This window comes from Cyprinus carpio, chromosome A24 (assembly GCF_018340385.1).
Source record: "Cyprinus carpio isolate SPL01 chromosome A24, ASM1834038v1, whole genome shotgun sequence".
NCBI lineage: Eukaryota > Metazoa > Chordata > Actinopteri > Cypriniformes > Cyprinidae > Cyprinus > Cyprinus carpio.
The window spans coordinates 19,356,518-19,379,626 of NC_056595.1; the positions used below are offsets into that span (position 1 = coordinate 19,356,518).

Consider the following 23,109-nt stretch of genomic DNA (forward strand, 5'->3'; position numbering starts at 1 on the left):
GACAAATTATTTATTTAATACTGTTCTTTAAAGCAGTGCTTATCTTTGCTCTTTGGCATTTCCATAAAACATAGCATTAATTTAGCAACTGCTATTGTTATCAATAAAAACGTCCAATGAGAATTAGCATAACTGAACGTCCAATAAACAATGTAGTTTAAATAACCTATATACTTGACATTTTCTCCACTGTCTGTAACACTACTTTAGGTAAAAAAAAAAAAAAAAAAAAAAAAATTTGGTCTGTAAACAACATCTAATTAGAAAAGATGCAGAAAAAAAACTGATTCAGAAAAAAATGTACAGAAAATTTAGAATTTTTAATTCAATGTGTTTTCCTTGTAGAGGCAACCCAGGGAATTTAAATCTCATCTGCCCTTTCAATTCTAGCCATACAAAATAGTTCAAAGAAAAAAAAATCACAGTGTTATATGGCAACATTGTACTATAGTGAGTTAATTACACTGAACATATGATCACTAATTTGTTATATGGATTGTTTTATTCATCTGTCACTCTTAGATCAAAATTGAAAAAAATATCTCTGTAAGGCATGAGTGAAACTAAAACATGTACGTCATGTTACCTGAAGTATTTTGTTGTTTACAGTAGGTTCATGGAGGCAGAACAATGACTTTGTTTTGCCCATGGGCAGATAATGAAGCAACCATGACTTGGCAAAAAAGAAAGACCGCCCATACTGTGGATCTAGACCTGTGTGGCATAGCTGTAAGATTTTCTGATATGAAATTAGAGAATGAAATAAAGTACCAGTTGTATTTAAAGGTAAGGAATCTATTCTTTGTCTTGAGGGAGCATGAAATGTACTTATTAATAATCACAAATGGGCATAAACCTGCTTCTTAACCAACAATCCAAATCTGCCGGTAGTAACTAACAAGAGTGTTAACATGACAGAAAACCTCTTTAAAAGTGAGTTGGCACAATCAAAAGCAAAAGTGTTTCCATTTCTACCAAACACTAAAACATCTCAGAGAGTATTTGTGTCTGCACAAATCTGTGAATGTAAAACAATGTCCTCTGAACTTCTCAGGAAGGTGGCAAGAAGTATATGAGAGCTTGACATAATCATAAATCATATAGGGCTTCCAGAACAGTGGCCATGGACCAAGCCTGTGTTTCACAACTGAACGGGCAGTACTGTCCATTTTCATTGGTCAGCTCAGGTAAACCCTTCCAAGGTGATCTAGACCAAAGAGAACATATAGATATGAAATGTTGTATACTGTGCAAAAGACTCAAACACCGAATTTTTATACTCAATCTTCTGTAGATTCAAATAATTTCACTCTTTTGAAAGAAATGTATTTTTATTGTAGATTCAAATAATTTCACTCTTTTGAAAGAAATCTCAGTCTGAGCTTTGTAATACCTTTCTAAATGGGTATAAAGTCTAGATAGAACATTCTTGACCAGGAACACGCTCTCGTTGTACTTCTCCTGACCCATTTTCTTAGCGAAATAAAGCTTGGCTCGTAAGAAATATCCAACTGGCCACAGCCATTCCTGTTAATGAATGATGAAATGTGCATAATTAAAACAAAACAAAACAGTGAAATCTCTTACATCCAAAACAATTTGTACTTGTTGAAGGGGTAGTTTACTATCCCTTCAACTATCCCTTTAATGTATGAAAACATACAGGTCCTTGGTGATAGTTGAATCCTTTCGCACAGCTGTAGTCGTCATTATCCAGGGAGTTGTCATAAATGCCACAGTAAACTAGATCACTGTTAAACAAATACAGACACACCAACATCAGAGATTTGTACATACAAATGACTTCACCGTTGCACAAATACTCTTGTTCTAGACTAAAAGCACTTATCAAACCATGTCCAGTCAGCCAGCCAGCCAAAAGAGCACACTTTTAACACAAGTAGCTGCTTAACCAACAGGCAGATTGCAGGTGTTTTTTTCTACTCACTCTGGATCCAGCGTTTTCATTCCCAGAGGACCGAGCAATTTCTTTTCTACAATCTCTAAAGCCTTCCATGCTCTCTGCACTGTAAACAACTCTGGTGCCTAGTAAAAGAAAGGACTGCATAAGAAGACAGCCCCAAAAACTCTCAAAAAGCATCTTTTATAAGAACTTGGACTCACCACCACCATGGCGATGGTGAAGTTAGGCCTGAGCTGGTAGTCGCACCAGGGGCTAGAGGCCCCGTAGCTGTCTTTGTAAATGCATTTCTTGTGAACCAGTTCAGGATTTTGCTCATTTGGGTCTGCAGGGTCATCTGACACGTAGAAAAATCTTTCAAAATTCTCCTGGATCCTTTGATTCCACTCTTTATAGGATACCGACTGTTCTGTTCCTGGAAAAATTACACTGTAATGGTCATGATATCTTTAAAATATAAAATGATTAGCATGCTGTCAGCTGATTATACTGTATCATAACAGTGAATCTTGATACTACTGACAGGACAGGAATGACTAGACTCAAAAGTGAGTCGCTGTATCAACGTTCATCTGCACACCACAAAAATGTTGCTCTGGTAGTAGTTTTAACCTTTTTTTTGGACGAAAAAAAAAAAAGTATAATAATTTTTTTTTGTTGTATTTTTTTTTGTTATAACAAAATATAAATATAATATTTTTTTTTTGTGGCATTTTTTTTTGTTAAGATAAAAATGATTTTATTGCCACCTTATTTTGTAAAACTAAACTAAACTTATCCAAAATAAAATAAAAATTATTAATAGTAAATAATAATAAATATTGGTCAAAATCATTTGCACCTTTTTTTGTAATAAAATAAAATGTTAAATTACTGGCATCTTATTTTATAACAAACAAACACTGACAGTTTCATTGAGAACGTGAATGTGTTAAAGAGGATGTACCATCTCTGTGTATTGTGATAGAGGAGTATGGGAAATTTCCATTCTCATTCATCGTCCTCAGCCAGCGCACCGCTGACTTACAGAGACCCACAATCTCCACAGCAGAGCCGTCCCTGCAAATAAACACAACACCGTCATCCACTTGACGTACCGAGGACTGGTTTATCTAGGCTCAAACTATTAAGTCTCAGTGCTTCACATTGAAAGCATTCTTTTGTGCTAAATATAGTGGAGCATTATTATATGGGTTTAGCATGACAGGTATTTTGGGGGTGGTTATAGTACCTGGGTGTGGCTGGAACACCTCTATTATGGGCTTTGTCACTCTCTCCCATTTTATCCATCCACGTCCCACAGTTGAAGCGATTTCCACCGTAAACAAATCCCGTCTGGGGATTTACTTTGGCCTCCACGTTAAAGCCTATGGGACAGGACAATAGGAAAAGCAAGGTATGGTTTGAGACAGACATGAAAAAACAGTCTTAGACAATGACTTACCTTCATCTCGCATGTTGTGGTCGATCTGTGGACCTGCGTTTCTCTCTCTGAACTCTACTCCCTGCATATGACACTGCATAGCCTCTTGAATAACCACATATAACGGCTGGTCGTGAACCTGAAACAATTCATGAACAATAATATTAACAGCCATTAGTCAAAATGAAACCATGCCACATCAAAAATAAACATAAAAGCATTATTTTGTGCATATACATGTATCCTTCATAATCTGATTAAATATGTAAGGATTTGCCTATTACAAGTGTTATATACTCCACATAAAATTTGACTACCATAATGTTTTTAAACAATACTTTTGTAAAATGGTTGTTTGATTATACAAGACATTTATGTAAATTAAAGTTGCAAATCAGTATGACTTTCCTCCATCCATGAGCACAAAAGGTGAGTTTTTGAAGCATATTCTGGCCACACTTTTCAATATAGCACTTTTCATATGAGGACTGGGGCTGTTAAGCTCCAAAATAACAAAAAGCTTCATATAAAGCAGCATGAAGGTGGTCCAAATAAGTAATTTAATCAAATAAAAGTAAATTAAAAAAAAATATTATTAGAATATATTTAATTACTGGTACCTTATCTTGTAATAAAATAAAATAAAATACAATAAAAAAAACATTAACATTCTGGAATATTCTGGCCACACTTTCCAATATAGCACTTTTAATATGACGACTATGTTCTGTTAAGCTCTAAAATGACAAAAAGCTCCACAAAAGCAGCATAAGAGTGGTCAAAATAAGTCATATAACAGCGTAGTATGATGAATTTAATGTTATCTGTCCCTAGATATCCATAGCACATTAATGAGCCAATTTCATAGTATTTCTATGCTGCTTTTGTGTTCTTTTTGAAGTTTAAAAGCTCCAGTGCCCATTCATTGTAATTGCATGCACAATAAAATTTTGTGTTAAACAGAGTAAAAACAATAAGTAAACGATATCTAAAGACATAAGCATGCACCTATTATGAACCGTGAGATATTACATTTAGTAAATGAGCAAAACATCTCTATAAGATAATGGCCTTGAAAGATGCAAACCGATGCTAATTTAATAAGCAACGGTCAAAAAAATCATAAAAATTATGTTGATTTATTCCGGTGGCTAATATGTTGCATGTTATATGGAAGTTTGGTAAATTAAGTAAAAAAAAGTACCTCTCCTTACTGAATCATGTAAGTAGGGCAGGGCATTGTACTATATCAAGTTTTACTCTAAATGAGAGTGAAACAGAGATCATTGTGTTTGGCTCTTCTCAAGTCCCAAACATTTTTCATGAAAATTCTGGTGTTTTCTCTTCTTAAGTTAAATCAGGTGTAAAGAACTTGGGCGTCTTTTTCCATAGTGTACTTAAATTTGATTATTTCAAATAAATTTAGATGTCAAATCATGTTTTTACCAATTAAGAACAATTGCTAAAGTGAAGAACTTTCTTTCTTTTAAGCACTTTGAAACTGCAATTCATGCATTTATTTCTTCTAGAATTCATTATTGTAATTCCCTGTCTCTGGAAATAAACAGTTCTTCAATATTTAAATTACAAATGGACCAAAATGCGGCTGCACTTTTAACCGGTGTTCATAAATACGAACATATGACTCCTGTGTTAATATCTTTACACTGGCTCCCAGTACGCTTTAGAATTGATTTTAAAGTGATTTTGCTTGTTTTTAAATGGCCTCGCTCCACCTTACTACTCAGACCTGTTGTGTGAATATCATCTGGAAAGAACTCTTAGGTCTGCCAACCAGAGTTTGTGTTCCAAAATCAAAATTAAAATCTAGGGGTGATTGAGCTTTTGCCACAGCCACACATAAACTTTGGAACATGTTACCGATCTATATTATGACTGCACCAACATAACATATTTTTAAATCAAAGATAAAACGTATCTCTTCACTATAGCCTATGACTTGTGATGTTGTTTGTTGTCTGATGTTAGTTTGGTTTGTATACATGTTTTTATAAATCTTTTACAACACTGTACAGCACATTGGTCAACTGTAGTTGGTGTTAATTGTGCTTTATAAATAAATTGAGACTTGAGACTTGAAGTATCATAAGCAGTCAGAGATTGTTTCCATTCTTCTTACCACTGTCCCCAGGGGCTGTGCATCAGAGTCATCAGTGGGATACATACGTGACACAGGGCACATAAGAATATCTGTGCCGTTGGGCACGATATTACAGTAGTCCTGGATACACTGAAGCCACCACCATACTGCATCACGGCAGTTATAACGGGCTGCGACACCCTGACCCAGCAGATTAGGGATCAGACCATGGCGCATTGTGCCAGCAAAGGCCAAGATGATATTTCTGTCAGAAGCAACATCGGATTAGAGGATGACTTCAGAGTCATTGGTATGCATTCTAAAATAAGATGCTCACCTGGCCTCCAGGTACCTCCCTGTCAAAAGCATGAGGCCGCGCAGTGCTATGAAAGTGTCTCGCCCCCAACAGCGGAAAATTCCAGTGGAGAAATGTGGCAGACCTGCATAGTTAATATTTTTTTATAAAACAAGTCCAACATTAAAAAGTATGTAATATGTAGACGTGTATGGATTGGTACATCAATAATAGTTATTTTAATCACACTGCAACTTGAGCATTAGAAAGCATGTCACTATAGTTGTATAAGCATAATTTTATAGGCACGGCAACATTTTTAGAAAATATGCATCTGGGGCCCTGTCTAGTATCAACCAAGTGGTTCTTTTTTTCTGTAATTTAAACAAGCAGAAAGAAACCTCCTGCTCTCTCTCGTGAAGCCAATACAGAAGTGACTTAAACTGTAATTCGTCAACTGGCCGCTTGAGGCTGGCTGCAAAAGGGAGTCAATCCTATAGACTCCCCATGTTAAAATGCCCAACTTTACAGCAGAAAAAAAACATGTTTACAGCCTGGTTCAAAAAATGATTTTGGTCTATATAGCTAATGAGTCATGACAACTGTGAGGGGGGTGAATTTCTTTATAACTCATCCGTTTAAATTATATTAAGACTTAAAGTTCTGCATAATTAGGGGTGTGGCCACTTGAGTGACAGGTGGATTGCCGCTGCTGACACTGCTGTCGAGCTAGGTGGGTGTGGCTTCAGCAACCAGCTCCCGCCTTTTCGCCCATTTTCGATTATCCGGGAGTGACGTGCTGCTAAGATGGCAATGGCCAAACGTCGAAAACGTTCTTCAGAAAACTACGGGTGATGTCACGGACACAACATCCATGTTTTTATACAGTCTATGAATTTAAAGCTTTAAATAAATATAAACAGTCCTGACAATCAAATAATTTACAGTAGATGAAACTGTATGAATCCAACCTGCAGCAAGAGAAACGCAACACTGCTCCTCTTGTTTGGTGACACTGTTGAGTCGGACCGGGACATCCTCCAGTTCAGGGGAGAGTGGTGGCAGGGCAGGGATACGACCCACCCCACACATCTGAACTGACCCCAGGGCCAGCTGCTTAACCAGGGTTGACCCATTCTGAACAAAGCTGGAACCCATTACAAACTTTTACAATCTACACCCCACACACAGGACAAATATTAATAAATACACTCTAACACTCTTAAATATTACATTTAACAAAGAACTAACCTGGACATTTGGTTGAAAACAGCATCTACAGCTGTGGCGTACGCCCCGACAATAATTGCATCAAAATAACATGGCACTAAATAGCGTGGAATATGTTTAAGGTATATAAATACAGCACTGAACCACTTTCCAACCTATAAAAAAAAAAAATGTAGAAAAATTAATTTAGACATGAAGACATTTTACAAGATCATGTTATTGCTAAGGTAATCTGAGTGATTTAAAAAAAAGGCCAAACTTTATTACTTCATTTATTTTCCCAAACATTTCCTTTCCTACCTCCCGCAGAGCTCCACCTTTATTCATCAGGCGAGAGCTCACGTAATCGATCATCCAATCACCTTGTCTGAGATTATCACAGAATGGATGTCCAAGGTCATTTTTGGGCCGAATCTCAGACAACACTGACACAAAACCTGTGAGTAATGAAAGCATGAGGTTTACACAGTCACATAACTACAGTGACAGGAAACCAATCCTGTTACATGTGTATTTTGGTACCTTGTAGGCCACCATACTTCAGCGGCATCCAGGATGGTATATTGTAGCACCCGCCACCATCTTCCTTCTCCTCCGCATCACAGCGGAATAACAACACGTTCATCTCAGCCAGAGTCAGTTTGGACATTAAACTGCCACATAATTGAAAACAACAGGCCTTAGTGAGAGAACTGAATTGAAAGCAAATGAACTGATGCATATCATTATGTATTACTATTAACTATTAAACAGCACATATTTTGCCTTCTAAACAAATGAGAAGCAAATGAATAACTTTTATTGATATTTCACTTTCTGAACAAATGAATAACTGAATTGTATTTGAACATGATTAAGGTAAAAAAGACTCACAAGTCTAGAGCTATTTTCAGGATGCCAGGGACATTGCTGTCGGTCAGACTGCCGGATTTATACAGCCGGTTAAACTGTGAGAGTTGATTTCGCAAGTAGCCAACCATTTTCTGAGAGTTTGGATCAAGACTCACTCTGTGAATTCAGTTACATGGTGACATTAATTAATTAGCGTTCATTTAAAGGAACAGTAAAAACGCATGTGCTCATGTGGTTTTAAACTAACAAATGCTGTTATTTTTCCATGGAACACACAAAAAACACTATAAGAGCACTATAATTGTGCTTTTCCACTGCATGGTACAGCACAGAATGGCACGGCACGGCTCGTGCTTGGGGGGTTTTCCACTGTGTACAGTACCTGGCTGAGGCTGAGGTTCCAAGTGAGCCGTAACGTTACCAAAATGTGACGTGTAAACCCTGCTTATCACTGATTTGCTCGAGAGAATCGTCTCTACCTGCATAGTGACTTGAAACACTAGACCCGCTAGATTAAATCAGCACAGCCAGCGAAGACTAAATGCAACTTTTTTTTAAACGAACACAACAGTTTTGAATGAGCGCACCTTTTATGTTTCAAAATAATGTTTCGTGGTTTGTTGAGGAAGTACAGATGTTCCTCTTCCTCTTCCTTACAGACGTTCCTCTTCCTCTCCTCATGGCTATAACCCTGCCCACTCGAAAGCGGTACTAAACTGCAGTGGAAACGCAAACTGAGCCGAGCCGAGCCATACCATACCATGCAGTGGAAAAGCGCCATAAAAGCATCATAAAAATGGTCTATACGATTAGTGCTCTTGTTGTTTCTGGAGCTTGAAATATGAAGTGAAAATCTGGAAGTTTCTTAAAATATGTTGTGTGTGTGTTGAAGAAATTACAGCATTTTTCCTTTTATGCATATTATATTTTTGTTGGTTTCCTTATGGTTAAACAACTTGCCAGCTTCTGTGGCTATTGTTATCTTCATGGCAAGAAAGGTTCCAAAATATTTTTGGGCGTGTTCCTCAAAGGATTGACATGAGGTTGAGTAAATATTTTAATTTATTTAAAAAAATTACAACCATTTAAAATATATATTTAAAAAAAAATTAAGCCATGATTGATTGAAATATTGAAAAACAATTACAGTGAAACCTATTATATAAGACTGCAATAAACAGGATTAATTTCATTTTTGTGTGTGTTTGTTTACCTGAATGCAATTACACTACCGGGTGTGAGCTTTTCAAAAAAAATCTCTTCAACAAACTCTGTGGTGGCATCTCCCTGTTTTACAATTTCACTGTCCTTTAACTGAAAAAAAGAAACACATGTACTCAGGCCTAAATCAGAAGGGATACGCTTTGCACACAAGTGCAGTAGTCAAGAAACTATACACTTACACGAAGCTTCCAATTAAAAAAAAAAAGAGCATACCAAAACAAAGTTCATGCCAACAAATACCCAGAATACCCAAAGAACAGGTTCTCTGTTTGTTAAAACTATTCTCTGTCTGATGACAGCCATAAAACTGACACTGGCAGTCACAGTGCAGCTGCTAGCGTCACTAGTGTCATGTTACCTGGATGTGTTCGCGGATCTCAACCGTGTAGTTCAGCATTCCGTTAATATACCTCTCATCTTTCACATATGACTCAGCTTTTCTCTCCACTGTATGCGCTTCTAAAATCACCTCCTCGATTTTACCTACACAATGAGACAGCAGAAAAGAAAAAACATGTCTTACTGGTTTATAAGTTCCACTGATTCATGAGATATCATACTTCAGTGACATCAGAAGTGAAAATGAAATGTCAAACTACATGATGTGCCACACATAAATTAAGACAGTTGAGTTTGATTTCAATAAAATAACTGGAAAGTTGCTTTTGTACCTGGGATGTACATGGGGGCTAGATGCTCTCTGTATTGCTGTGTTTCTGGGTTTTTAAAGGCTGTACGAGACACAGTCACAACAGACTGATGTGTGCTGGGACAATGCCTGGTCACAGCCACAGTGTCTTCATCCAGCTGATCCACGTAAACCTGCGACATGCATGATGAGCAGATATAAAGACACAGGCAGTCATGTGCACATAAGACTGATGGTGGTGCAGTCAAGTGGTAAGAGATGCAGGTAACAGGTTTAAACCTTACAATGCGTCATACCACCCTAGTAAACACTTTACAGCTCAAATATCACATATTTGAATACTGAAAGAAATTATTTACAGAAGTTTGAAAAAGGATTTGGATAGTTAAAGATGTGTGAATGTCTTTGGATTAGATAGTAAAACTCTAAAAATAAAGTACACTTCTTAAGCAAAATAATTAACAAAAATAGTTTTTTAATGCTAAACACTAGATATCATGTTTAAAATGAATTCTGACTGAATATCTGAATGCTTTATTGTTGTCAAATGTTAGTAGAAATGCAAAAAGAGCTCATAAAAGTGAAGTTTGTCCCGAGAAAAGGTAATTTGTTTGCAGATGCAACTCTACTGCATAATTCATGTTTTCAAATACATTTCTTTCATTTATTCATACATTTTTGGTTAAAATGATTAAACATTCGGTTTATTATCTTGAAAATAAAAAAGAGAACCGAAAAAAAAAGTAACATTTGTAGAGATTAATTAGAGAAATAATAAACAGATACTTTTTTTGAGTGTCTCTTAAAAGTTCAAAATTTGGGCTACTGTAAGTGCTTTAAACAAAACTGTTTCACATTTCTTATTTTAAAAAGACTTTCCATTCTTAGTTCATTTCTCTATAGCAACTTTGATATGAGGGACAAGTTGAAAATATTTCCTACAGCATGTCTCAGATGTTAAATTTGAACCATTTCTTTAATCTAAATTTAATCCAAGGGAATAAAACTGTCAGGCAAAGTGACTAATGAGTTTAATTAGTAGTTAATAAAGAACTTAAAAGTCTCCTTCTGCTGTTAGAAGTTGTGACTCATAATGCATTTTTTTATATATATCTGTTATGAGTAAACATGAACCTGACCTGGGTGAAGCCCTTCTCTGCCAGATCTTGGTGGAGTTTGTTGAGGGCAAGTTTTCCTGCCATTATACCAGTCTGGAGGTTCACCTCCCCAACAGAAGAGGGCAGTGCATCAGGATTCCACTTGGGGTAAAGACGCTCTTCCTTTACTACTGAAATCTGAAGTAAAAAAACAAGTTTGGTTAGCTTTCGTAGTCAGATTGTGCTGGTAGACAGTGTACCAACACCATTATGTGGGCAAAACATATTTTTGTATTCACATTTGCAACACATTTGCCTGTTTGTGGCAAGGAATTCTAAAATTAAAAACCATGGGGGGGGGGGGGGGGGGGGGCTTTTCGTACAATGCGCTTAAGTTATAAAACTGATTACTTGCATTGATTAGGAATGCTGCTTTACTGGATTGTTTGACACATCTTTTTAGTAATGTTTTTAACTTTTAATTTATTGCTGTATTTTGATATTATGTATTTGAGTTTGAGAAAGGCGCATTATAAATAAAATGTATTTCTCAAAGCATTAATGGCTCAGATGACTGGCTCAAAAATAATTTTAGAAACTGTGAACTAAAGATGGCAGCATCCAGGTTGTGCATTTGTGGTGTTGCATTTGAGATGAATGGGAATGCTAACCGATAGCTTTTTGTACAGGTATATTAGAACCCCCTGGGAAACATTTCACATGTGAAAAAAGGAAAACAATAATAACAGAAAGGCTTTTGTTTATTTATGAATAACCCAGATACAAAGCTGAGTGAGAAGAACAGAAATGAATTGTAGAGGGAGATTTATAATCAAGGTGCTGAAAGAACAAAGGATTCTTGTTACATAAATGTAAAAAAAAAAAAAAAAAAAATAAAAGTTTGGGTTAGGTTTTTTTTTTTGTATGTTTTTTTTTGTTTGTTAATTATGGATTTATTTGTTTGAAAATAAAACAGTAAAAACAGCAATATTGTGAAATATTACTACATTTTTTTGTATACATTTTAAAATGTAATTTATTCCTGTGATGGCTGAATTTTCAGCATCATTACATTAGTCTTTAGTGTCACATGATCCTTCAGAAATCATTCTGCTGATTTAGTGCTCAGGAAACATTTCTTGTTATCATCATTGTGGAAAACAGTTGTGCTGCTTAATATTTTTGTGGAAACTGTGATCATTTTTCCAGAATTCTTTGATGAATAGAAAGTTAAAAAAGAACAACAAGTCTTAATGTCACTTTTGATTAATTTAATGCATCTTTGCTGAATAAAAGTATTAATTATTAAAAAAAAAAAAATTACTGACCCCAAACTCTTTCATGGTCATGTATGATCAAAAAGCAGAAAAGTGTTCCCTTCGAAGAAAGTAGAAAGTCATCAAAAAAAGTTTGTGCAACATCCTGTCTATTAAGATAACTTATTATAAGCACTGCAATGATTAAATATATTCTTTGTCATCTTAAGGTTCCTTGAATGTGTTTTGGAATATTAGATATGACAGCATGGTGACTAGGAAGAAGGGCTGCACAATCATGACAAAAAAAAACTGTATTTGTGATTATTAATTACGATTATCACAATTTACATTGAATGATGTTTGAATCATTGTTTGAAGCATCTGCATGCCACATTTTTATATGAAAATAAACAAGCTTAAAACACTCTAACTGAAAAACATTTTTAAGCCTCAAATGTCAATTATACATTCGACTGGTTTCTACTTTAAATAAAAAAGTAAAAATATGCATGCTATTATAATTTAATACTAAAACTAAAATTAAAACAATGGAAAAACCCTTAAGATAACCTGTAGAAAGAAAAAAAAATTAAGTTTTAATGTGGAAGGATTTAATAAGTGGACTTTGAACGATTACATAATTGTGGCATCTGAAATTGTAATCAATTGTGCAGCACTACTTGGAAGCCTTGCAACCAGTTGTTTTAGAAGGTGCCTTAGCACTAAAGTGCCATATGTTTAATCACTGACTGATTGGTAGCAAGGCCTTAGGTTTCAGACACAACAGAATCACTGCAGAGATTTTTACCTGGTGAGGTACGAGCTCATCATATCCTCTAGTGCTGCCTGAGGCACAGCAGGCCATAGAGACAATAGCAGTACTGGGTAAAGCATCATACACTGAACGAATCTACAAGAGAATAATATTACATAGAATAGAATACACAGTAAAACAAGTAATAAATACCTCAACATATAAAAACACTTTACAGGATGTTAAGTCTGAAATACTGTAGGATGTGTTGGCCGTTCATATTCATATGCTTTTTGCCATCAGTTACTTTCACTGACCTGAATGGGACATTCGTTGTCATGGGTAACATCCAAAAACATGGCGTGAGCAACTGATGGCACTAAAGGCCTGAGGTTCGGCTGTACGAATGAACCTACAGGCTCCCCTCCAAAACGATAAACGAGTCGACCTTCCTCATGGCTGTCCCCGGCACTCATAGCCTCTGATGATGACAGAACAGATCTTCTCAGTAAATGTGATCTTTCACAAAAAGGCTAAACTTTACATGACAGAGTTGATGTTGCAGTATGGCATATTTTTTAATTATGCCAACTTTTCATACTCTCACTAGTATATTTAATTCGTCTAACTGTGTGTGTGTGTGTGTGTGTGTGTGTGTGTGTGTGTGTGTGTGTGTGTGTACACACTGCAACCACAGCTTCATTGCTCATTGTTGTTCAAATAATATTTTCACACTTTTAGAATAATGTTACAAAATTACATCTTTATTCAAAATGATGCACAATAAAACTGCACACGTTTCTATTAATAGCAAGTGTTGGTTAAAAGACACTCACATTTGTATAAAAACTTATATAAAATACTTCAAAATATTTTTTAATTAATATTTTGCTGAGGTTATCATAGTTTTCAAAATGTCTGTTTTAATGATCCGTGTGCATTGTATGGGTCAAGGATAGAACAACACAATCTAAATATTACAGGTAAAAGCAAAAATACGAGAAAAAAAATAAATCACTGTTTTAATGTGGCCTTCATATAACAAAAAGAAATCTGTTAGTTAATAGACATCAACTCGTGCGACAAAAGTATAAGTAGTTGAATAATCCATCCATATCTAACATCTCAAATTTAAGAATATTCCGTGTGAAACACAACTCAAATTCTATCAACAGCAGCTATGGTGTTATTAGCTCATTTTGAGCAACGATTCAAAACAATTTAGTGTCATAATCAACAGCATGCTGTATTTGAATTTCACACACCATGTTCCTTATTTCTGTGTGTCACTGCAACTGCATTTCCCAATCTCTTTGCGTCTTACCTCGGATAAGGGAGGTAATGCCAAGCCTAGTCATAAAGATATTGTCCAGCTCCTCGCTGCCAGTGAAGAGCTCAGCCACCACATACAGATCAGGCCTGTGTTGACGAGCAACAGCCAACATATACTGCAGCCCACCCAGCAGCAGGGTTAGATAGATAGAATGACAAATAGAACGATAGATAGAACGATAGAACGATAGATAGATAGATAGATAGATAGATAGATAGATAGATAGATAGATAGATAGATAGATAGATAGATAGATAGATAGATAGATAGATAGATAGATAGATAGATAGATAGGATAGATAGTTAGACGATAGATAGATAGATAGATAGATAGATAGATAGATAGATAGATAGATAGATAGATAGATAGATCGATAGATAGATGGTTGGTTGGCAAATTATTTAAGACAGGAAGGTGATGTTGTGGTGTGAAGTGTACAACAAAGAATCAGAACATGCTCAGGTTACATAATCAGTCATTATTGCATTAGGACATTAAGCAGGTTTATTAGTAATGAAATGTGTTATTCATTACATATTATTCATGAGCACATGAAATGCATAAGGTCAGAGTAGATGATGAAGAGGAGGAGTTAAGTTGTCAAAAAAGGTATGAATGTTTTGAGTAAACAACGGAGAGAAAGAAAAAAACACAAAAAGCAAATTTAGCATCAAGGGCAAATGTGTCTCTTGCAGTCTGCAGTACCTCTGACGAGACTGGTTATTCCCAGCCGATTAACAAATAAATTGTCAAGCTGTTCACTTCCTGTAAAGAGTTCGGCTATCACATAAAGATTGGGCCTGACCACTCTGGCTGCAGCTAACATGGCCTATAGACACAACATACAAGTTGTCACATCCAACAGTACATGTCAAATACCTGCAGTACAACCTCAGAAGGAATGAAACTACACATTTTCAACATTAAAATGGTCACTTTATAAATTCACAATGACATTGCAGAACATTCTGAGTTCCTGCATATTGCATATGATGTCATTTGTACAAATATATCATGAAATATGCATGCAGATCAAAAATAAGGTAAAAATCTGAGCATGTACCTCAGCCACATGAAGGGGTGTGGAGTGGCAGTTATCCAGGCGTACACCGGAGAAATGTTTGGCTGTGATCTCCGTGTACTTCTTCATATGAGCCCATAAGTATGAACAGTCCTCTGGTTTGTCGCCATAGCGAAGTTTCACGCTGTCACCCCAGCAAACAAGCTCTCTTCTGAGGTAAACATTACATCCTAACAGACATATAAATCAATTACCAGGCTCCTTAACCAGCGACACATTCGTAGTCATCAGAAACACAATGCAAGTTTTTGCAATTTCTAGACCAGCAACAAACCAGCATCAAAAAGTCTGCACCAGCATGCTGGTATTTTCATTACTGTTCAGCAGAAACCAAAATAGACATATATTTTGACTCACCTGGCTCTGCAAAGTTTCTAAGCGGGTCATCTCCCATGACCCATCCATTATGGGCGAGCAGATGACAAGCATCATTTGGATTCTGCATCAGCTGGTTTTCCTGCTCCATGGTCATGTCCTCAAATGGGAAGGTAAAATATCTGAATCATCAAAATAAGGCTGAACTGTAAATCTGCCATTCTGATCAGCGTATTGTACAATAAAAACTTAGTTTACAAAATACCAGGCGGCTATAGTGACCACTTCTGAGGAAAAATCAGATTTATTTGTGGAATAAAAAAAGGTTTGTTTGAGGTACTTTAGGGAATAGTTCACTCAAATTTTTTTTTTAAAAATCCTTAATTTACTCAGATTATCCAAGATGTAGATGAGTTTGTTTCTTCATCAGAACAGATCTGGAGAAATTTAGCATTACATCACTTGCTCACAAGTTGATCCTCTGCGGTGAATGGGTGCCGTCAGAATGAGAGTCCAAACAGCTGATAAAAACATCACAATAATCCACAATTTTAACTTCAAACTTTTGCTTCTGTTGCTAAATTACAAGTCCTCTATCCATAACAGTGCTTTTTCCAGTGAAAAACACATTTAGTCTAAACAAGAGAGAAACTTGCACAAATTAAACACTCTTTACAAGAGAAAACTGTCCAAAACTGATCTCAACAAATGTGTTGGTGGATTATGATTACTATGAACTTTTTCACTAGAGGTAGTGTTGCTATGGATTATGAACTCAAATTTTGATTAGAAGGGACAGTTTAAAGTTAAAATGCCTTGATGGATTGCGTTAATACACACAGTTTTTCACTTGACGACTTGTGCATTACTTGTGGATTATTGTGATGTTTTTATCAGCTGTTTGGACTCTCATTCTGACGGCACCCATTCACCGCAGAGGATCAACTTGTGAGCAAGTGATGCAATGATAAATTTCTCCAGATCTGTTCAAGTGATAAAATAAGATCTGTTCTTTTAAAGAAATACACTCACAATTTAAATCTTGGATGGCCTGTCAGCTGATTTCATATTTACTTTTTTATATGATGTAAATACAAAACAAGCTGTGGCATTCTGCTCTAAGTCAGTCAGATGATCTTTTCCTGTCTAACTGGGCAGTTCTTGGCCAGAAGAAGTTGCAAAGCAGACCAAACTTTATGATGCCCGTGTTGCTCCGCAAGACTACATAATTTTTACCTAGTCACCAAAGGGTTTGTCCGAGTGACAGGTCCAAGTTGAGGGCCATCGGCGGCGAGTCTTTCATAACAAACAGTTCCCACTATGCAGTTTATAGCCTTCAAGAAAGAAATGATATAAAGTATCAGATTGGCATCAAAGCTAAACAGACAGATCAACTGTGAATCTTGCACCCAGAAACCAACCTTCTCATGATGACTATGCATTTCCTTATAGCATTCCACATTTAGTTCTTCTAGACTCATCTTAAACCAATCACAGCACTCTTGGATGGATTTGGGACCGTTACTGTTGTTTTGATAAGCACACGGAATATAAAATTAATTTGTTTACAAAGTGCAGCACACTGACATAATTATAAGAAAAACAGATATAAAATCTAGATCACATGGTCACAAAAAACAAATATTCTATCCAAAAAACAGAACTTGAACAGGAAGTGAACTCACGTGTGTCTGCCAAACATCTCCAGGGCCAGTTGCATGTCTACAGTGTTGCTGAAACGTCTGGACTGTGAATCCTGGATGACTTTCAATTTTGGCTTTCCCTCCAGCTCAGGCCCCGCAGGTCTGTTACCTACAGATGGCAAATACACCCAACTTAGCTCTGACCCTACAAAATACAAGTGAAAGAGCATCCAAGAACATGCTAGCAGACTTGAAAAACATTACCAGCCTGAAGAACCTTTCTAAACTGCTCCACAGCTTTCTCAACGTTCACCTGTAGAAACTCCCATAGTTTCAGTTGAGAGAAAACTTCCATCCACAGAAGCCCTCGAAGGATCTGAAATATCAAACCAATTTATTGGTCACCACAAACTTTAAAGTATTTTTGGAATGTAAAAAACCTGTGACACCCTCAAGACTTACATTTATACGTTTGTCATTCTCAATAAGAGGTGGAAGGCCGCTGTCGCTGTATTTTCCATCTGCTACGGCACAGCTGAAATGCCACAGGGCTCTGTCCAGCAGCCAGGCTGGCTTCAGATAAGGAGAGTTTACCAGGTTATAGCCACACTCTGGATGGAGTCGGAGCCACTTACTGTTGGCAGCTAACCAAGGCAACATAGACATTATTTCATCATCATCATCATCATTCAAGACCATTTATCCATTTTATTTCAGCCAAAAGGAGTACTTTGTTTTCAAAACCCAAACATATTGAAGTACAATCTGGTATACCTGTTAGTATGGGATTATATTACATAGACTAGATCAACAGTGTGCACATATTAAGGAAATTAAAAGGTGACATGTAAACGTATTTAATTGGCTGGAAATTAATTGTATGCAAGTGTCTGATAAGGCCTGGTACGTTTGCACATAATAAAACAGTAAAATCAATTTCTAAATGGCTCATTAAGTGTGATAAACTTCAGTATTGTGTTTAAAGAACTGCTCTGATTCCACATTAACAGAATCACGGCCGTTCTGTTCCACAAACAATGACGGCTGTGTTTAAAAGATTAAAGTGCAGCAAACGCTTCCTGTGGTAAAACCATAGACTGTATAAAAACATGGACGTAGTGTCCGTGACATCACCCATAGGTTTCTGAAAAGTGTTTTTGAAGCATAAAGTGGGCGGAGCCAGCCATTGCCATCTTGGCACAAGTCACTCCCGGATAATCGAAAATGGGCAAAGAGGCAGGAGCTGGTTGTTGAAACCACGCCCACCTAGCTCGACAGTGGTGACAGCAGCGGCAATCCACCTGTCACTCAAGTGGCCACGCCCTTAATTAAGCAGAACTATAAGGATTAATGTAATTTAAATGAATTAATCCCCCCCCCCTTTACAATTGTCATGAAGGGCAAAATTAGCTATATAGACCAAAACAACTTTTTGTACCAGGCTGTGTAAACATATTTTTTTCTGCTGTAAAGTTGGACATTTTAACATGGGGAGTCTATGGGACTGACTCCCTTTTGGAGGCAGCCTCTAGCGGCCAGTCTATGAATTGCAGTTTTAGTCACTTCTGTGTTGGTTTCACAAGAGAGACCGGAAGGTTGGGATGGGAAAAAATGCAAGTATTTATATATAATTTACTGAATGGGCTCTGTTGTGAGAATAACAATAAAAACAAAAAGAAAACTGACCACCAAATATCTAAACTGTAAGAAACAAAAAATGTCTCATATTTACGCACATTTATATTTTGAGGGGTATATTGCCATTTTTTCCGTTACTAAACACAATAAATAAACAAGTCAGACAGGAATATTGCTAAATTTTAGATGAATAAGCCTTTTTATTCCTGCCAAAATGGTTGCTATAATACATTTCAGAGTGTGAGCTACAGGTTAATTTAATATAAACTCATATTTTTTTAATGGTTGGTATCATTTAATTGCTTTACACAGCTGTTGCAATTTATTTCTCACTGTAAATCTCAGTGGGTTAACTGAGGTGACTGTCATCTATAAATGCCATTGTCTCATAGTTATAGCAAGCTAAAATCTTACCGTACCATTTACAGCTAACATACCAAAAGTGAAAATAAAATAAGTGCTAAAATGCAAACATTTCGGCACACTGTTGAACTACTTCTAAACCCTGCTTAATCACTTTTACAGACTAACCAAAACGAAGCAAATGAATGTTTTCAGTTTGACATCCTATTAACCTATATAATGTTCATGAAGTCAGATTTGTTCCCATAGCATACATGCAGCAGAGGGCAACATGAAACATTAGAATGGCACAAAGACCAAGCCAGCCAACGTTAATCTTCCTTCAGAGCAACTGAAAGGTCAAAAATCTCAACCATTTTGCCACAGATGTGACCAGCTTTTATCTGCACTCTGATCGCTGCAATTTATATATAAATAGCCCAAGCCTTTCTTTCTTGGTCTGCTGTGTCATTCTTCAGAGGTGACATTGCCATTCCAATAACATTAATAACAGAACCCAGAGACTTCCAGACACTGGAAACACAATGCTAGAAGGTTCTGTTAGTGTTATTCAATGTATGCTAAAGACGCAGCAGAAACGCACCTGTGTGGTTGTACACCACATCCGTGATGCAAAGCATGCTCCACTCTTTCTTAATTTTCTCCGTAAGGTTGCCCACATCCATCCAAGTGTAGTTCTTGCCAGGTGGAGAGAAATCAGGGTTCAGCTCCAGTTGATCAGCTATGGAATAGCATGATCGTGATGCGCCTAGTTTCTGCAGAGGCGTGAAGTGGATCATATTGTAACCTGAACATTAAAAAAAATAAAAATTGTCTTCAACTTTAGATGAATGGAGCTTTTTGTACCTTACGTGGTTACATTTGCCCAAAAATAGCTTGTTGGATAGTTGGTGTTTCGCCATCTGGCATTTTAACAACTTTCGCCAACAGGTTTCATGATTCATTCATCCATATAGCACAGATGGTGCGGGACGAGTTACACACCAAAGTTGAATACTTAGAGTTAGTGGTTTGTTCAAATACTATGGGCAATAGTAAAATTAATATTAATTTCACTTTTAATCTTAAATAAATTGAATGATGCTTGTTCGGACTGCCGTAAAAAAAACACAGGCACATATGGCATGCATGCTAATACTTATATTTATGTGACTATGAAAAGCAGCAATAACCCAGAGATAGTCAAAGTGGATGAAAAGTGGACTGGTTTTATGTGAGACGTCTTTTTTCTATGCATTAAACTCTATTACCCTTAAAATAGAGAGTAAATACCCATTTTATAAACATTAGTATATGTTTGTCATACATGAGTTTCAACAGATAGTGATTCATACCAGTTTCCTTGGCCACTCTGAGTCTGTCCAGCCATTCATCCAGAGGGCCCAAACACTTAGCAAGGTAAGTCTGAACTGTAATGCAATCGAGAGGCAGGATCTTCCTCTCATGGCCAATACGCAACACTGGATCCACAACAATGTAGCCACCTCCGGTTCTTACCTCATTCCTGCATACACATTAGAGAAATACCATTTTTCTCTGAAGGCAATTAGAAACAAATTCCAAGAAGTAAATGCAATTGTACAACTTACTCACCCACACCCAAAGTAATACTGATAAGAGCCTGCTATCTCCAGGTCCAGTTTGCAGTATTTGTCTGAATCATCTTCTCTACTGCTGGGGTTCACCCAATCCAGCTGACGGAAGCTGGAGCTGACGAACTTCTTGCCCGGTGCTGGGTAGTTGGTGTGCACATGTACTCTCTTACCCTGCAGGGTCGGGCCCAGGCGGAACTGAAGCTCAAAGCCTAAGTGAATTTTATGCGAGTAACATGAGAAAACTGCAGGGGGCGTTGCACAACCAATATCCCTGTAAGACTGAACCTTGATGAAATACTGCATTTATCAGTCAAGTTACATGCATCATAAATTATTGTGTTCAATAATGAATGTTGTAGTCCTTGTAGTCCTTTTTTTATAATTAAAAAGGCTTAAAAATGCACTTTTCATGAACAGTGTAATTTCTGTTTTAGAACAAATAATATAAAACATGAAAATCTTAAATATTCTATTTTACTCTTAAATATTTGCAGTTATCTATTTATTAAACATTTTCTTTATTTCTCCTTTAAAGACACTGGTTATAAAACTGGTTATAGTGTTGTTTATGCATATATTGTTTGGGGTAAAATTACAAAAAAATTGATCTAAGGCATGGCATTTTAATGCATATTTAAAAAAAATGTGCAAGAAGCCAGTGCTAAATGGTGGCAGTTATAGAACATTTATATTGAACAACATAACACGAAAATCTCTTCAAGTAGACTGAGATCTTTTTTTACCAATAAATCTGAGATATTTAAGCTATTCCACAAACGAATAAAAATTCCAGGGGGAAGCCATGGGTTAAAAGTGTTCTATTCCAAGTGGTATTCTATTCCATATAGTTTACAAACCGACCTTTGTAAACTATATTTGCATTATTTGCACTGCAAAACCTAAGCACCACAGAAAATGGCATAGAACACCAGCACATTCCTCTGCTATATATAGCAGACCGCTTTTTGAATGTGATATTTGGTGCTCAAGCAGCATGAGTAACACGTAAATCTATCCAAAGCTTCTCCAGGGGTCCAAAGTGTTGCAGAAAGTAATAAAGTAAGAGAAATAAGAGGGGAAGGATAAATCATGCATTAACACCAGCATTAAAAATGATACAATAAATATATAAAAGAATAAAATAAACATCATGATGGCATGGATAATGATGACATTGTATTTGCAGTGTACAACTGATTATAAAAAAGGAATTGTAACAATAAGACCAACCTTGCTCCAGGCGAAATAGAGTGTGCTCCAGTCTCTCCATGTCATTCAGGAGAAGCACTCGGGTCTGTTTGCCATGGAACATGTTGGCGGTGCTTTTGGGATGCCCTTTAAACACAGGAGAGGTTACCTCTGGATCCCCAAGAGCGCATGCTGCCATATGACAACAACGAACAACATGTGAACAATCTGCTGCAATTGATACAGGCTAGTGGGGGATTTGCACTTTTCACAGTTTCTCAACAATATTTGAATCAAAATCTGACCTACTGATCTAACATGACACAGCTAGATAGATAGATAGATAGATAGATAGATACTGCAGTGTTACACAAATCACACAATTTACAAAATATACATCATGCCTACTGTATATACTGTACATTATTTGAATTTTGCACAAATACAGACACATGGAAAGTTTATGATAAACCTTGCATGATTAAATAATTTTTTGTTTAACACTTTATATTGCACACCTTTAAAAGCTAAATTGTAGGTATTGTTACAACATTTAATACAATTATTAAAGACTTTAAAAATAAAAAACAACAAAAGACTTATTTTACACATGAAGCCTCTTATTGGGATTTTTTCCAGTTGATAGTACATGACAAGCACTTCATGCATTAGTCTGTAAAGTAAATATTAAAACAAGGTGCCATAACTTAAAATGAGCTATTGAAAGTTTAATTACCAGCAACATCCGACAGACTCCTCACCGGAGTGTCACACGATGTTGGCCACAGAGCAGACCTTATGCGTCTAATAAGGTTATGCATCCGAGGTGACATGACCTTTCAGTGACCCTAAATATAGCCAGCACCTTTGGAGTAACATCTCACTGGTTACATCAGGCAAAGTCTGTGAGGAACATGCGTTGACCATGCAGCACAGGTGTGTTATGTGATATATTATATTATTTTTATTGTTGTCAATAATGGATATTTTATATCTAATTGCTCATTATCATTTATTAGTATTACTAGTGTATTTCAGCAAGCAGAATACCAACACGACTTGGATTACCTGAAGTGTAAGCCCCAGTGCCACAGGTAATCACGGCCATGCTGATTATTGCTCGTGTGGTGTGATACTCTTTAAATTA

At 36.5% G+C, this 23,109-nt stretch overlaps 1 protein-coding gene across 3 annotated transcripts; it reads right to left on the bottom strand.

The window, feature by feature from the left end:
• Window positions 1-301: 301 nt before the first annotated feature.
• LOC109052250 (glycogen debranching enzyme-like) lies at window positions 302-22,817 on the bottom strand. Of its 3 annotated transcripts, none has more exons than XM_042714551.1 (34): window positions 22,699-22,817; window positions 22,005-22,154; window positions 20,773-20,983; window positions 20,514-20,683; window positions 19,763-19,966; window positions 17,641-17,822; window positions 17,443-17,554; window positions 17,221-17,347; window positions 16,957-17,059; window positions 16,772-16,869; window positions 15,578-15,717; window positions 15,203-15,390; window positions 14,130-14,253; window positions 13,123-13,286; window positions 12,860-12,961; window positions 10,835-10,990; window positions 9,718-9,868; window positions 9,405-9,529; window positions 9,036-9,136; window positions 7,844-7,978; window positions 7,493-7,623; window positions 7,271-7,407; window positions 6,992-7,125; window positions 6,712-6,887; window positions 5,783-5,885; window positions 5,485-5,710; window positions 3,366-3,483; window positions 3,153-3,288; window positions 2,868-2,980; window positions 2,125-2,336; window positions 1,949-2,046; window positions 1,664-1,751; window positions 1,394-1,527; window positions 302-1,207 (listed from the first exon to the last, which is right to left on the bottom strand). In XM_042714551.1, the coding sequence occupies exons 1-34, from the start codon at window positions 22,793-22,795 to the stop codon at window positions 1,090-1,092; spliced, it is 4,764 nt and encodes a 1,587-aa protein (XP_042570485.1). In that variant the 5' UTR covers window positions 22,796-22,817; the 3' UTR covers window positions 302-1,089. The 3 variants fall into 3 exon arrangements, with proteins under 3 accessions (XP_042570485.1, XP_042570484.1, XP_042570486.1); XM_042714550.1 differs by lacking the exon at window positions 14,130-14,253 and adding an exon at window positions 14,845-14,968; XM_042714552.1 differs by lacking the exon at window positions 14,130-14,253 and adding an exon at window positions 14,845-14,968 and having other exon boundaries at window positions 22,005-22,109; window positions 22,699-22,810.
• Between the last annotated feature and the right edge of the window lie 292 nt (window positions 22,818-23,109).

Bases quoted from the DNA above. Each gene is read 5' to 3' on its own strand.
- LOC109052250 (XM_042714551.1), bottom strand. From the start codon at position 22,795: ATGTCACCTCGGATGCATAACCTTATTAGACGCATAAGGTCTGCTCTG. The intron at 7,408-7,492 runs GTACCAAAATAC...CATTACTCACAG, and splicing joins GAAGTATGGTGGCCTACAAG to GTTTTGTGTCAGTGTTGTCT. The intron at 1,208-1,393 runs GTATTACAAAGC...TCTTTGGTCTAG, and splicing joins CTTTATACCCATTTAGAAAG to ATCACCTTGGAAGGGTTTAC.